The sequence below is a fragment of the Oncorhynchus mykiss genome, chromosome 10 (assembly GCF_057628025.1).
Source record: "Oncorhynchus mykiss isolate SJ-2025 chromosome 10, ASM5762802v1, whole genome shotgun sequence".
Taxonomy (NCBI): domain Eukaryota; kingdom Metazoa; phylum Chordata; class Actinopteri; order Salmoniformes; family Salmonidae; genus Oncorhynchus; species Oncorhynchus mykiss.
Window position 1 is genome coordinate 39,622,116 of NC_143031.1, and position 16,950 is coordinate 39,639,065.

At 43.0% G+C, this 16,950-nt stretch overlaps 1 protein-coding gene across 36 annotated transcripts in view; it reads right to left on the reverse strand.

Annotated features, from left to right (window-relative positions):
* Nucleotides 1-16,950, reverse strand: part of LOC110533864 (RNA-binding protein Musashi homolog 2) — a 321,141-nt gene that overhangs the window by 55,693 nt on the left and 248,498 nt on the right. For 18 of the 36 annotated variants that reach the window (XM_090186588.1, XM_036990243.2, XM_090186587.1 and 15 more), the window contains exon 9: nucleotides 11,124-11,238. In XM_090186588.1, the coding sequence (XP_090042714.1) occupies nucleotides 11,124-11,238 (115 nt within the window). Of the gene's footprint in view, nucleotides 1-11,066; nucleotides 11,239-16,950 lie in introns of all 36 variants that reach the window. The other 18 variants (XM_090186586.1, XM_036990241.2, XM_036990242.2 and 15 more) reach the window with 1 other exon arrangement.

Sequence of the window (16,950 nt, forward strand, 5' to 3'; positions counted from 1 at the left end):
ACTGTTGGTTAGGGGCTTGTACAGTGCCTTGCGAAAGTATTCGGCCCCCTTGAACTTTGCGACCTTTTGCCACATTTCAGGCTTCAAACATAAAGATATAAAACTGTATTTTTTTGTGAAGAATCAACAACAAGTGGGACACAATCATGAAGTGGAACGACATTTATTGGATATTTCAAACTGTTTTAACAAATCAAAAACTGAAAAATTGGGCGTGCAAAATTATTCAGCCCCCTTAAGTTAATACTTTGTAGCGCCACCTTTTGCTGCGATTACAGCTGTAAGTCGCTTGGGGTATGTCTCTATCAGTTTTGCACATCGAGAGACTGACATTTTTTGCAAAACAGCTCGAGCTCAGTGAGGTTGGATGGAGAGCATTTGTGAACAGCAGTTTTCAGTTCTTTCCACAGATTCTCGATTGGATTCAGGTCTGGACTTTGACTTGGCCATTCTAACACCTGGATATGTTTATTTTTGAACCATTCCATTGTAGATTTTGCTTTATGTTTTGGATCATTGTCTTGTTGGAAGACAAATCTCCATCCCAGTCTCAGGTCTTTTGCAGACTCCATCAGGTTTTCTTCCAGAATGGTCCTGTATTTGGCTCCATCCATCTTCCCATCAATTTTAACCATCTTCCCTGTCCCTGCTGAAGAAAAGCAGGCCCAAACCATGATGCTGCCACCACCATGTTTGACAGTGGGGATGGTGTGTTCAGAGTGATGAGCTGTGTTGCTTTTACGCCAAACATAACGTTTTGCATTGTTGCCAAAAAGTTCCATTTTGGTTTCATCTGACCAGAGCACCTTCTTCCACATGTTTGGTGTTTCTCCCAGGTGGCTTGTGGCAAACTTTAAACTACACTTTTTATGGATATCTTTAAGAAATGGCTTTCTTCTTTCTTCTTCTTGCCACTCTTCCATAAAGGCCAGATTTGTGCAATATACGACTGATTGTTGTCCTATGGACAGAGTCTCCCACCTCAGCTGTAGATCTCTGCAGTTCATCCAGAGTGATCATGGGCCTCTTGGCTGCATCTCTGATCAGTCTTCTCCTTGTATGAGCTGAAAGTTTAGAGGGACGGCCAGGTCTTGGTAGATTTGCAGTGGTCTGATACTCCTTCCATTTCAATATTATCGCTTGCACAGTGCTCCTTGGGATGTTTAAAGCTTGGGAAATCTTTTTGTATCCAAATCCGGCTTTAAACTTCTTCACAACAGTATCTCGGACCTGCCTGGTGTGTTCCTTGTTCTTCATGATGCTCTCTGCGCTTTTAACGGACCTCTGAGACTATCACAGTGCAGGTGCATTTATACGGAGACTTGATTACACACAGGTGGATTGTATTTATCATCATTAGTCATTTAGGTCAACATTGGATCATTCAGAGATCCTCACTGAACTTCTGGAGAGAGTTTGCTGCACTGAAAGTAAAGGGGCTGAATAATTTTGCACGCCCAATTTTTCAGTTTTTGATTTGTTAAAAAGGTTTGAAATATCCAATAAATGTCGTTCCACTTCATGATTGTGTCCCACTTGTTGTTGATTCTTCACAAAAAAAAATACAGTTTTATATCTTTATGTTTGAAGCCTGAAATGTGGCAAAAGGTCGCAAAGTTCAAGGGGGCCGAATACTTTCGCAAGGCACTGTAAGTAAGTGTTTCACTGTAAGGCCTACACCTGTTGTATTCGGCATATGTGACAAATACAATTTGATTTGAACACAAACACACACAGTATCAATCCCAGCCAGATGGAAGATGGATAAGAGTGTGTGTGTGTGTGTGTGTGTGTGTGTGTGTGTGTGTGTGTGTGTGTGTGTGTGTGTGTGTGTGTGTGTGTGTGTGTGAGGGGGCTGAGTAAAGCTGAAGCAGACCCGTCGGGCCAACAAGACAAAGTTTATTTATTGTTCCTCTGCTGTCAAGACGCTCATTACAACCACCAGTCCACCAGTCCACAAGTTAATTATCTGGACAGCTTTCAAACAGCAGCAGCTGTGGGAACATATTGAGAAAGTGTGTGTTCGGGATGTGTGTGAGAGCTGAGTGTGTGTCTCTGTTTTTGTGTGTGTGTGTGTTTGTGTGCATGTGTGTGTATCCCTCTGTATATTGAGAAATTTGAGTGTGTGAACAGTGTGTGAACAGGTGAGTAAGTGAGTGAGTTTGATCGAAGGACAGATCAAGGAAGATCAGTTTGATCATCGCAAACATACTGTTCCTTTTAAAGCGAGGCTATTTCAAAGCCTTTATCTGTTGTCATAAAAAGCTGTTATCATCTCCAGCCAAAGCTTTGTCTAAATTAGCCAGTAAAAAGGGATTCCCTCAAGCCAGAAGCAAATCACTAGAATCCACTCGGATATCTTTGTTTTATAGAGAACACACACCATGATAGCCTTGTGTTAAGGTTATCACAGAGTACTAACTTGATAAACTATTTCGCTGTTCCCCTGTGAAAGTCTCCATTATGTCAAACAGCTTTGCTCTCTCGAGTTTACGCTGCAACTAACTTTCTACAGAAATAGGATATAGTATAGTCACTGGACACTTTAAATCGGCTTCCCACAGCTAAGCCTTGTCAATTCTCAGCATCACCCCAGACCAGACCAGGGGTGTTGTGACAGAGACAGAGGACAGCTCAGAGGCCAGCTCTCTACTTCCAGGGGAAAGAAACATGTATGTCTGGGTAATAAATATCCAATCAGCCTTTTGCTGCCCATGACAAAGCTCAATTTAATCCTGAACAAGTGAGAAGATGCTTCTGACTGAGGGGCGATGAGGGGAGACCTGATCTGCAGGAACGAAATATGAGAGGCTAGACCAGCTTAGGGACTGATGAGAAAACAAATCACTGAACACAAAGAGAAGTGTCAGAGGTGGATCATTGTGAATTTGGCAATGATGTGATATCATGGGAAGTGATGGCATCATTATCTCTACGATGACAATGATAATACACACATTGCTTCAGAATTTGGCCCGTCAATATAGAAAAATACCATCACCTAAACTGTGATTGAACAAACCACATGGAGTTTGGTGGGAATATTTCAGCGTGTGTGTCAGGGCAGGCGTTAAGGGCCAGGCCTGCCCTACTGTACCTCCATGACCGTCCAAATTAAAAAATATTTAAATAATGATAATTTACAGGGGTGGAAAAAGTACTCAATTGTCACATTTGAGTAAAAGTAAAGAAAATGACTCAAGTAAAAGTGAAAGTCACCCAGTAAAATACTATTTGAGTAAAAGTCTAAAAGTATTTGGTTTTAAATATACTTAAGTAAATGTAATTGCTAAAATGTACTTAAGTATCAAAAGTAAAAGTATAAGTAATTTCAAATTCCTTATATTAAGCAAATCAGATGGGACAATTATTATTTATTTATTTTAAATTATGGATTGCCAGGGGCATGCTCCAACACTCAGACATAATTTACAAATGAAGCATTTGTGTATAGTGAGTCCACCAGATCAGAGGCAGTAGGGATGACCAGGGATGTTCTCTTGATAAGTGTGTGAATTGGACCATTTTCCTGTCAAAATGTAACAAGTTATTTTGGGTGTCAGAAAAAATGTTTGGAGTAAGAAGTACATTTCTTTAGGAATGTAGTGAAGTAACGGCAAATGTTACCCAAAATATAAATAGTAAAGTAAAGTACCCCCAAAAATACCTAAGTAGTATTTTAAAGTATTTTTGCTTAAGTACTTTACACCACTGACAATTTATTTGACCAAGACGCGAGACGACGGAAAGATGCATCAATCTCAGATAAAGTATTTGAGCAAGCGAAAGAGCGCTCCTCTGTCTCAGTAAGTGTAGCCCATGTATCTGATTCTGTCTGGACTAAAATAGTATGGCAATGTCTTTCTCTTTTTTTGTCAGACAGAGGGGCTCGCTAAAAGGCTATTTTGGACGAACGTGCAAAGGTAACCTACTTTATAAGTGATTTGTTTGACAATCAGATGAAACCATCATGACAGGTTGTGTTCATACCACATTAAAAAGGTCATACATTTGTACAGTTAAATTACATGTATTTCCTATAAAACTCACACTAGAACTGCTAAAGCAGTCATTTGGACTGTTCATTCTTTAAAAAAAACATTACTCTGCCATTTTTAAAGTCATGCCCCCCTCTGTCCTTGACTTTTTCTGAATCAGTCTATAAAACACACCGTCTTAGTTTTAATCTTAATATCACAAACAGAACTGGTGTTATAACCAGTTTTAAGAGGACATCATTTTTTTAATGGTTTTCCTCCATTGCCCCTGCTTCTCACGAACGTAGTTCTCCCGATAGTTGAAGGTGCCATGCCAAGTTGATAATTACCCCAATAATTGCCTCGAAATTTCACCTAAAAAATACCTAAACTAATTTCACACATACAGCACCAGTCAAACGTTTGGACACACCTATTCATTCAAGGGTTTTTCTTTATTTTTACTATTTTCTACATTGTAGAATAATAATGAAGACATCAAAACTATGAAATAACATATATGGAATCATGTAGTAACAAAACAAGTGTTAAACAAATCAAAATATATGTTATATTTGAGATTCTTCAAAGTAGCCACCCTTTGCCTTGATGACGGCTTTGCACACGCTTGGCATTCTCTCAACCATCTTTGTTAAAAGTTCATTTGTGGAATTTCTTTCCTTCTTAAGGCATCAGTCCATGGTTGCAACACTTACTACCGAGTTCCAACCTGCCTCTGGAAGCAACATCAGCGCAAGAACTGTTTGTTGGGAGTTTCATGAAATGGGTTTCCATGGACGAGCAGCCGCACATAAGCCTAAGATCACTATGCGCAATGCCAAGTGTGGCTGGAGTGGTGTAAAGCTCGCCGCCATTGGACTCTGGAGCAGTGGAAACGTGTTCTCTATAGTGATGAATCACGCTTCACCATCTGGCAGTTCGGCGGACAAATCTGGGTTTGGCGGATGCCTGGAGAACACTACCTGCCAGAATGCATAGTGCCAACTGTAAAGTTTGTTGGAGGAGGAATAATGGTCTGGTGCTGTTTTTCATGGTTCGGGTTAGGGCCCTTAGTTCCAGTGAAGGGAAATCTTAACCCTACAGTCTACAATGACATTCTACATGATTCTGTGCTTCCAACTTTGTGCAACAGTTTGGGTAAGGCCCTTTCCTGTTTCAGCGTGACGATGCTCCCGTGCATAAAGCGAGGTCCATACCGAAATGTTTCCCATTACAGAGCGAGTGCGCATATAAAGTGTCTATGTTGAGTGTAAAAGTGATCATAGATCCTATGTGCTAGATTTAGAGTTATTTGTCAACTTTAGTTGTGAATGATACAAACCTTTTAGAATGTCTTAGGAATCAACACATATATGGGCTGCATGATGTGACTATAGACTTTTGACTATTTGAGAAAGTAGCAAAAAAAAACCTTGCACTCTGTTCCTTGCCTCAGGCTTCACAGCTGTTCTCTCATCAAGTGATCATATTTTCACCAATCAGACTATTCTCAAATGAATCTAATCTTTACTAATATGCCAAATTAGTTTTGTTTTAGAATGGCCCATTATCAAAGGGGCAGGGGGACAAATACAAGCCATCTGTATGCATTCGAATAGCAAATGGAGGCCACGCTTTCCGCCGGTCTACTTTGTAAGCTACTTCGGTTTTAACGTGCTTCATATGAGCAGCTGATGAATAAATAGAAGAACACTTAATTCACTCTAAGCATCAACCACTGTTTGAGGAGCATGATCTCGCTGGCCCGACAGGTGATATTCCGTCCGCACTCTGTTTGCCATGGGATCTCCAACCTTGTTCCTGCAGCTACCCAGGGCTTAATTTGGGAAACCAAGTGAAATCTGTTCAGGAACATCAATAGTAATGTGTTTTCGCAATGAAACATATTTCCCTAAACTGTTGACAGCCATATGCGCGCTCGAGAAAGGAATAAAGGAGAGAGGGGATGGAAACGCATGTTGGTGATATTCTGTAAAGCTGAAGGGAATGTGTCACCCTATTAATTATGGAAACATAAACAATGTCCTGTTATTAGGCTATTCAAAATCAAATACAAATGCACTAATTGTAGGCTTACTGTAAGCCGCCCTGCACAATCAATGAACCTACAGCATCGCCTAGGGCTATACGTTCTCTCCCGGACTCATGGATAGAAAGTCTGGAGCGTAGCATAAGGTAACCAGTCCATCCAGTATGCATCATAGTACGGTCCACACTCAAAAGTGATTTACTTAAATTTGTTTCATTTTGGAGTATTGGCTAGACCAATTATGTACCAAAGACATCTTAAATCAGTTTTGTTTTTATGTTTTTCTACCTTGCGTAATGTAATATGCGTTAGGCTATGCATTGTATAATGGCACAATCATCATTTTAATTCAGGATTTTTGTGGTGTCTCTAAAGAGGGACAATAGAGCCCGGAGTACCAGGCCATTAGGACCTGATGGTAGTTAGTAAGTTGGGTAATACCAAAGCATGTCCAGAGTGCATAAAAGGAGATTACCATGTCACATGGAATTTTACTGCAGTTATGACTCATGACTGCCCATGTGGCGGTAATATTGTCAACAATATTGTCACCTAGTTGCACCTGTGTAAGGTTCATTCTGTTTCATCAGCTTCTTGATATGCCACACCTATCAGGTGGATTGATTATCTTGGTAAAGGAGAAATATTCACAGGGATGTAAGCAAATCTGTGCACAAAATGTGAGAGCAATAACCTTTTTGTGCATATCGAAAATGTTCTGGGATCTTTTATTTCACCTCATGAAACATGCAGCACTTTACATGTTGCGTTTATATTTTTGTTCAGTATAGTCATTATAATGCCATTATTGCTTTTGTGATGATTTTGTACTGACCTTTTGTACTGACAACAACAAAATGATTATTTGTGCATACTGTTAAAAAGAATGGAGCACGTCCACACATAGGAGGTCCCGTGAAAAAACTGTCCCCCCTATGGAAATCAAATGCCCATCCAACTGATTCGTTCTGGCACCGGCCTTGCTGTGTCTGTGTCTGTGTGTGTGTGAGTGTATTTGTGTGTGTGTTTGCCCTGGGCCTCCTGCTGCAGTTCACTAGGTAGTATGTGCTGACTGTCCCAGCAGAGAGTTAAATGAGGCACATCTACATGGCAGGGAGTGGGGGGGTCAGGGGCTGGTATTTAAAGGGCATGGCGTGAATACTGTTCTGTGGCGCTCTGTTGACACATGGGCCGCTGCCTCAGGACATGGAGGGAGGGCTACAGCATATCAGGGGCATACAGAGCAACCGCACTCACTTGCCCATAGAGGGAAAAAATGTAAACTTTCCTCACACATACTCTCTCACACACCCACTCATCTCCACAGTCTGACACACATTCATAGACGTATAAAGTAACTGTCCATTGAAAATATCACTTTTAAAAGTTAATATTCTGTTAACTCATACCCAAATAATGTTCTTGATTTGACATTTACTTGTATTGGTGCATAAATGGGAGAAAAAACACCAAACATTTCACCTTAAAATTGTATCTGTAACAGACCATTTACAAAATATTAATAATAGAATAATATTTTTTATGACCGGTATACGCCCACACCATTCTGTTGTTGGGGTATGCCCACACCATTCTGTTGTTGGGGTATGCCCACACCATTCTGTTGTTGGGGTACGCCCACACCATTCTGTTGTTGGGGTACGCCCACACCATTCTGATGTTGTGGTACGCCCACACCATTCTGTTGTTGGGGTATGCCCACACCATTCTGTTGTTGAGGTACGCCCACACCATTCTGTTGTTGGGGTACGCCCACACCATTCTGTTGTTGGGGTACGCCCACACCATTCTGTTGTTGGGGTACGCCCACACCATTCTGTTGTTGGGGTACGCCCACACCATTCTGTTGTTGGGGTACGCCCACACCATTCTGTTGTTGGGGTACGCCCACACCATTCTGTTGTTGGGGTACGCCCACACCATTCTGTTGTTGTGGTAAACCCACACCATTATATTGTTGGGGTACGCCCACACCATTATATTGTTAAGGTACACCCACACCATTATATTGTTGGGGTACACCCACACCATTATAATGTTGGGGTACACCAACACAATTACATTGTTGGGGTACACCCACACCATTATATTGTTGAGGTACACCAACACCATTATATTGTTGGGGTACACCAACACCATTATATTGTTAAGGTAGACCAACACCATTATATTGTTGAGGTACGACCACACCATTATATTGTTGGGGTACGACCACACCATTATATTGTTGAGGTACACCCACACCATTATATTGTTGAGGTACGCCTACACCATTATATTGTTGGGGTACACCAACACCATTATATTGTTGAGGTACACCCACACCATTATATTGTTGAGGTACACCCACACCATTATATTGTTGAGGTACGCCTACACCATTCCAACACAGAAAAGCTGCTTTTTTAACATAGTTAATTACATTTTTTTTTAAGGAAAACAATTTCACTCATATTGTAAGTCATAAATACTGGACAGTTACTTTAAACAGGACACATAATTCAGACACCCCAATAAGCAGCCTGCATGTGTGTATATGCAACGTGTCATTGTTAACAGAGGTAGGGGTACGAGCATATACACTAGGGGGATCTGAGTCTGAGCGGAGAAGACAGAAGACAAAAAGAGGGAGGAGAAGAGAAGGAGGAGGAGAGGAGAAGAAGGAAACTCATTACTCTGGCGTGTTGCTGTGTTGAACCTAGCATCTCTGCCGCCCGCCATCTCAGTAAATAAAGTCTGTCATTGGATCTGGCCCGGTGGCTGTTTCCAGGCCCTGTTATTTGGGTTATTAATATGCATGCTAATGTACCTATTTTATGGCTCAACAGTTCTGATTCACTTCAAAATCAATTATCCATCTGGTACACCCATACTTGCCCAGGCTCAAATCTGTATTAATTTCAGCAAACATACATCGGGCACAACACAATAAAGATAAATGGCTAGATTAGGTGCAGTAAACAAAGGAACTAGGGGCAAGTTTTAATGAGATTTGGCTTATAAGAACCTTACAGTTCCTTAAATAATGAGCCTGGCTCTGTTTTTTTTTTCCAAATGCAAATTATACAAAGGAATGTTTCGCTGTCCTGGCTTTTCCAATTTCATTTAGATAAGAGTGTCTCCAAATAAGTTGGCAGTTAATATTCTCACATGAGCACTCCCCGCCTCCTCTGCCCCTATTCTCCCTCCGGAGCAGACTGTTTTTCCCCTCATCCATAGTGACGCATTGATCCGTAATAAGTTCCGAAAAGTTCACTGTGCTTGTTAAATAGTTCAAACTGACAAAATCTGGACTGGGAACTACTTAGACAGTGCTGACAGAACCACTTACGGGTGTTACTGCCACTTTTACCATAAACCATCAGCAAAATCAGTCTAATATCAGTGTCATGCCCTTAGCAACCCCTCGCCCTGAGACAGAGAGGTGAGGAAAGAGAGAGATGGGGAGCTGAATGATGATGAAGGAGAGAAGAGGAAAGGAGAGAAGAGGTACAGCTACAGCTGGCTGCCCACAGATGAGGGCCCTCCATGACACCCCTCTGTGTCCCTGTCATTACCCACTGCTGGGGTCACACAGACGGAGTGATGAATCCATAATATGACATCACCTCAATTTTCCTCTCCATTTATCCCGGTAATGTGGTGCCCTGTTCCCTACGCCCAGGACCACCCGTGACTCATCAGCGCCAGGAAAATAGACCACTTGTGGACACGGAAATGGCACACCTTAGATGAGCTCAATGTGGAGCTCAGTTAATCTGAGTACATTTTCCTCTATCTCACGAGACATTAGTTAGACTCAATACATTTTTGCAAATGTATTGAAAATGAAATAAAGAAATAGAACATTTACATAAGTATTCACACCCCCTTAATACTTTGTAGAAGCACCTTTGGCAGCGATTACAGCTGTGAGTCTTTAAAGTCTCTAAGAGCTTTCCACACCTGGATGGTGCAACATTTACCCATTATTATTTTTAAAATGATTTAAGTCCTGTCAAATTGGTTGTTGATCATTTCTAGACAATAATTTTCAGGTCTTGCCATAGATTTCAAAGTAGATTTAAGTCAAAACTGTAACTCGGCCACTCAGGAACATTCACTGACATCTTGGTAAGCAACTTCAGTGTTGATTTGGCCTTGTGTTTTAGGTTATTGTTCTGCTGAAAGGTGAATTCATCTCCCAGTGTCTGGTGGAAAGCAGAGTAAACAAGGTTTTCCTCTAGGATTTTGCCTGTGCTTACCTCCATTCCAATTATTTTTTATCCTGAAAACCTCCCCAGTCCTTAACAATGACAAGCATACCCATAACATGATGCAGACACCACTATGCTTGAAAATGTGGAGAGTGGTACTCAGTAATGCGTTGTATTGGATTTTCCCCAAACATAACACTTTGTATTCAGGAGAAAAAGTGAATTACTTTGCCACATCTACTTTTTTATTTTTAGCTACTAACAAGTGCCTTCTTTGCGATGCATTGGAAAACCTCCCTGGTCTTTGTGGTTGAATCTGTATTTGAAATTCACTGCTCAGACTGAGGGACCTTACAGATAATTGTACTGTGTGTGTGTGTGGAGGGTACAGAAATTAGATCATTTTTAACATGATTTTTGAATGACTATTACTGCACACAGAGTGAGTCCATGCAACTTATTATGTGACTTAAGCAACTTTTTACTCCTGAACGCATTAAGGTTTACCATAACAAAGGGGTTGAATACTTATTGACTGAAGACATTTAAGCTTTTATTTTTTATGAATTTGTAAAATAAAAAAACATAATTAAACTTTGACATTCAGGGGGTAGGCCAGTGGGTAGGCCAGTGATCAAAATCTCAATTTAATTCATGTTAAATTCAGGCTGTAAAACAACAACATGGAAAAAGTCAAGGGGTGTGAATACTTTCTGAAGACACTGTATATCACCAGCACATTGCTTCTCCTTTATTACTTAAAAAAAACAATGAATCAGAGACCTGCACGATTGTTGGAGAGTGAGTGTTAGGGAATGTTACCGTGCGAGACTGAGTAGTGTGCTGGACTTTGCTGGAGTAGTGTTGGTCCATACTCACTCAGCATGCCCATCCCCAGCATGAAGGCATCCATGGTGTAGGGCAGGCCCCTGGCCCTCCCTCGCGTGCCTGGTGGGAACATCACCTCCTTGGGCTGGGCCTTCTTACATTCTACCTGTGGACACAGTGGGGAAAAAAAATGAAAAATCAGTCCTACTGGCCCCATGGAGGGAGAAGAATGGGACTGGGCAGGACATATCCAGATTCCAGTAGGACTCACAGAACAATTCTGTTGCTTGTGTGGGTCAAGGTCAATCCTTCAGAGTATTCCAGTGCCTTTTGAAACTACTGGTGCATCAGGATAGTTGTAGAAGAGCCTCCAAACATGATGTCTCCATTGATTATTTGAAAATGTCTTCCTGTAGCCACTTTCTATTGCCCAGCACCACAGTCACCTGCTAGTGGAGAGGCTTCATGTCTATTCTAACCCTGGCAGACCTTCTTAACATTCAGGAGTAGACTGAGGAATATGGAGAGAAAAGAATCCTCCACCCTGACTTCCACACAAACACTTTAGACAGCCCCCATCATCTCAGTGAATGCCTTTGTTTTCTGTCCTTTTATTCAAATTCTTGTCAGTCTTCCTAGAGAGAGACAGAGAGACAGTAGAGTGAATGCTGAGGCCAGGTTGGTCAAATTCAAATTTCTGCCTCTGTGTGCTCATCTGCTCTACAGTACCCAGCCCATTCCACCTGGAGCGCCCGTTCTCTCTCTCTCTCTCTCTCTTGCCAAAGCAAGTGAAATAGATCATAAAAAATGAACAGTAAAACATTGCACTCACAAACGTTCCAAACAAATAAAGACATTTCAAATGTCATATTATGTCTATATACAGTGTTGTAATGATGTGCAAACAGTTAAAGTACAAAAGGGAAAATAAATAAACATAAATATAGGTTGTATTTACAATGGTGTTTGTTCTTCACTGGTTGCCCTTTTCTTGTGGCAACAGGTCACAAATCCTGCTGCTGTGATTGCACACTGTGGTATTTCACCCAAGAGATATGGGAGTTTATTCAAATGTGAATTCTTTGTGGGTCTCTCTCTTGCGCTATTTCTCTCTCTCTCGCTCCCCTCTCTATCTCTCCTGCCATCTACTCTCTGCTCTCACACACACTTAGTTCTGCCCTCTTATGTCTAACATATTCTCCTCCAACACAATGCTTATCAGCTGGTAGATGTGACAGGTCTAAATACTAGCAATACAGCAAGCCTGTATGAACATGTATATGCAACAAAATAAATAATGTACTCTATGTCAACACCGCTGAGAGAAATACATCAATGTTCTCGCTAAAGAACATGCACACAGATATATCTGTATAGACATACACAAACATGGAACCACACATGCCAAGCACGGGCACACACACATCCGCACAAAAAGTATCACACACATACGCACACAAAGTCTCACACACACACACACACAAGCACATGCAAACACACACAAATTCACAAGCTTCACAATCTCAATCCTTCAGAGAGGAGCAGCTGGGGTAAACAGAGCAGGACCTGTCTAGGAGGGGTGTCTGTGGTGGAGGGGGGGGGGGGGGGGGGGGGGTTGATCAGACCAGAAATAACATTCCACTCTGACAGACTGATAGGGAAGGGGGGGGGGGGGTTCATCCACACCAGTGAGAAAGTCATCTCCAGCCGTATCCTATTTACCACACATCTATCTGGGCTTTATGAAATATACAGGAGTGTGTGTCTGTGTGACTGGCTCGGCTGACAGGGCTGGCGTGTCTGTGCCGTGTGTCTATCGCCTGCTCTTCTTTTTGGTAGGCCGAGCCTGTTCATTGCGCCGCACAATCTGTCTGCTCCACTGCCTGCTTGGGCCCTAGGCCTGTCCATCTGTTTGTCTGTCTGCCTCCTGGCTTCGTGTCTAACCCACAGCCTCAGATTTAACAGGGCCTCTCTCTCTCTCTCTCTCTCTCTCTCTCTCTCTTTCTCTCTCTCTCTCTGCTATTCAAATTCACATGCATGTCTTCCTGCCCACTGCACAATATAAGCTGCTTCTCCTCTGCTGGGTTGGATACCACTGCACAGTGCAGGTAAACCCCAGCATCCATACAAATGCAAATGGCCAGGGCTGCACCTCTGCTCTGCTCTGACAAGCTCCAGGCAAACATTACCATTCCTTCACTGATCCTCCACTGTAGAAACAGCCTGGTATTATACAGTGTTATTATACAGCGTGAGTTGCTGAGTTAGAATAAAAGTTGCCCCTGCCTAAGTGTGAAGGTTGCTGTGTTAGATTAATAGTTGTGGTGTACAAATGTGGATGGTGGCTGCTTGCTGTGTTAGTGTGAAGGCTGCTGTGTTAGTGTGAAGGCTGCTGTGTTAGTGTGAAGGATGCTGTGTTAGTGTGAAGGCTGCTGTGTTAGTGTGAAGGCTGCTGTGTTAGCGTGAAGGCTGCTGTGTTAGCGTGAAGGCTGCTGTGTTAGTGTGACGGCTGCTGTGTTAGTGTGACGGCTGCTGTGTTAGTGTGACGGCTGCTGTGTTAGTGTGACGGCTGCTTGGTCAGTGTGAAGGTTGCTGTGTTAGTGTGAAGGCTGCTGTGTTAATGTGAAGGCTGCTGTGTTAGTGTGAAAGTTGCTGTGTTAGTGTGAAGGCTGCTTTGTTAGTGTGAAGGTTGTTGTGTTAGTGTAAAGGCTGCTGTGTTAGTGTGAAGGCTGCTGTGTTAGTGTGAAGGCTGCTGTGTTAGTATGAAGGCTGCTGTGTTAGTGTGAAGGTTGCTGTGTTAGTATGAAGGTTGCTGTGTTAGTGTGAAGGTTGCTGTGTTAGTGTGAAGGTTGCTGTGTTAGTGTGAAGGCTGCTGTGTTAGTGTGAAGGCTGCTGTGTTAGTATGAAGGCTGCTGTGTTAGTGTGATGCCTCGCTATCTCCAGAGGAAAAGCTGCAGTGTTAGACCACTAAGATTAGTGGCTGTTGGAGGGCTAGTCGATTAAAGAAGCAGAGGCCATAGAAACACACTGTCCCTTCGTTCGCTGCAAAGCACTTTGTAGCTGTCACAGAGCACCTGTCCTCCTAGCTAGCGACGCTGCTCTGTTCTCTCACCCCCATTTGTGCCTCTACGCTTCCTACCCTGTGAGAGCGACAATTTTCAGACTGCCATCATTTTCCAATCAAAGCAAATGGGAGCTTAAATACCTGTAAGGTGTGGGAGGGGTTGAGGAGGAAGGGGAAGCAGAGCAGGAGAGTGCACACTAGCAGTCTAATTGTCAGGGAATGACCTCTATACTGAGTGGAGAGAAACCAGGCAGTACAAATATGACTATTAAAAGTCTCTACACACTGACTGGGGCTAACACACCTACACACTGACTGGGGCTAACACACCTACACAGTGACTGGGGCTAACACACCTCCACACTGACTGGGGCTAACACACCTACACACTGACTGGGGCTAACACACCTACACCCTGACTGGGGCTAACACACCTCCACACTGACTGGGGCTAACACACCTACACACTGACTGGGGCTAACACACCTACACCCTGACTGGAGCTAACACACCTACATCTACCTCACACATCTCACACACCTACACACTGACTGGGGCTCATGCACAGACACACACCTCAAACATCTACACACCCTCACATGCTTACACACACTTTCTGTTCAGTGGTCGACTGACTGACTGGGTGGTGTTCAGCTGGACAGGAGCTCAGGAACAAGCACAGGAAGTGCCAGGTACACCACTCTCTTCTCCCCAGCAGCTCCAGTCCCTCCCTCCCCCACCATACACACCTCACAGCCCACTGTCACATCCAGGTAGCTGGGCCATCCACCAACCACATGGGCTGGGGGGGAGTGAATCCCCGGGCTGGCTGCTGTGAGTCAGTCAGGTCTGGTTGGAGTGGGTTTGTTATTCAGGGGAATAGCTCTCCTCTCCTATCCTGTCGTCTGTTAAAAATGAGCCGAGAGCTTGGCGGCTAGTGTGTGAGGGCAACACAGAAAGACGTGGTTGGATAGACGGGCCAAGAGGAGAGTTCACATCACTACTCAGACCTGAGACTCTCAATCAGGCTGCCTCATAGCATCCTCTTCCCTCCTGAACACACACACACACACACACACACACACACACACACAGACAGACAGACAGACAGACAGACAGACAGACAGACAGACAGACAGACAGACAGACAGACAGACAGACAGACAGACAGACAGACAGACAGACAGACAGAGATACCTCCACTATCTATAGGCCATAAGCATTGCCTCTGATTCTCCTTGTAGTGGTGCTGCTACGACGGCCCAGTTAGATAGATAAGGACGTATTAGTAAGCATCCCCATCTTTGAAACACAGCTGACTCTGCCAGACTGAGAGGGCAGGATTTATCCAGCGGTCATGACCTTCTCAATAGATCTCTCATTCCCATTAACCTTGTGGGTGTTGTAGGGAGCTGTGTGGGCGTGTCAGCCCTGTATCAGGCCTGCAGCAATGCTGTCCTCTGGGATGCGTGCCGTGGAGCGGGCGTGGGGTGGGCTACGTTGCGGCAGCGTTCACTCCACTACAGAGTGGATTATATCAGTCTACTTAAAAGGGCTAGCACTCTGGAGAAGGGAAACAGCGTGATTCATCCACTATAGCCTTCCAATTCCCAGCTGAACAGTAAAAAGCAATGAATGGTGTGAAAATGTCAGTCAGCTGAGTGATGTCAAGCCTGTGGGCACAGGCCATGGGATTATTCACTTAAGAAAAATGAGCTCACAGCCATTTGACTGCTGAATATTTACACTAAAGGTTGTTTAAAGGGTGAAATCACTTATAACTCAATGCAAACATCATCACACTTTAACAGCGTCAAGACATTCTAACCAACAGAATCAGACGCAATTTGCATATACAGTATGTGAACCGTTTCAGGAAACTAGGCGTATGTCGCAGGTTACTCCTTCACACGAGAGCCGTTTGAACGTAATCTTTAAAAAAAAATCTAAATGTGTTTTTTGTCCAGAAATGACTTCTGGAACATGTGAACTTTCATGTGCCTTAATAACAAACTTGTATGCCATCTGTAAATACGAATACAATTATTTAATTATGAGCCTAGTTGGTTTAGCCACAGAAAACGACAGCAACCTTCCCGCTAGCCATGATTGGCTGAGATAATGAGTGGGCTGGACATACCGAGAGATGAGCTCGGATTGGTCTGCCATATGGCATGTTTCTGTCTATTTGAGCTGGTTAGTATGTGTAGGTAATCCTGTCTAACGTGGCTTTTAAAACATGTATATTGCTTAGTAGAACTGCATGAGTGTTGCGCTCCACTTTCTCAAGGACCGAGCTTTGAAATCAGTGGAATTAGAGTATGATAGCTAAGGAGATGCATAAAACACCTGTCTCCGGATTACATCTTCAAACTAAGGGCAACCATGGCATCCGTGACAAGGAGAAGCGTCCAACCATGATGTATATGGGTAAGATAGTCTAGCTAGCTACATTTTTAGATATGACATGTTTCTAATTTTGACAAATTCATTTTCAAGTGTACTGTTAGCTAGCTATCTAACGTTAGCTGGCTGGCTCACTAGTTAATGTTACATGTATGATCTTATTATTTGTATCTCAGAGCAAATTGCTTGGCTAGTTATAGCCTAATGTTAGCTAGCTAACATTGAACCTGGTTGGTTAGCTACCTGCAGATTCATGCAGGGTAGTAACATCATGAGTAGTGATTATGGTTCATTGTTTAGCTAGCTAAACATCTACTGCTGCCCCCTGGACACTATGATCACTTGGCTACATAGCTGATGCCCGCTGGACTGTCCATTATTCACGGTACTCCATTCTGTTTATTTATG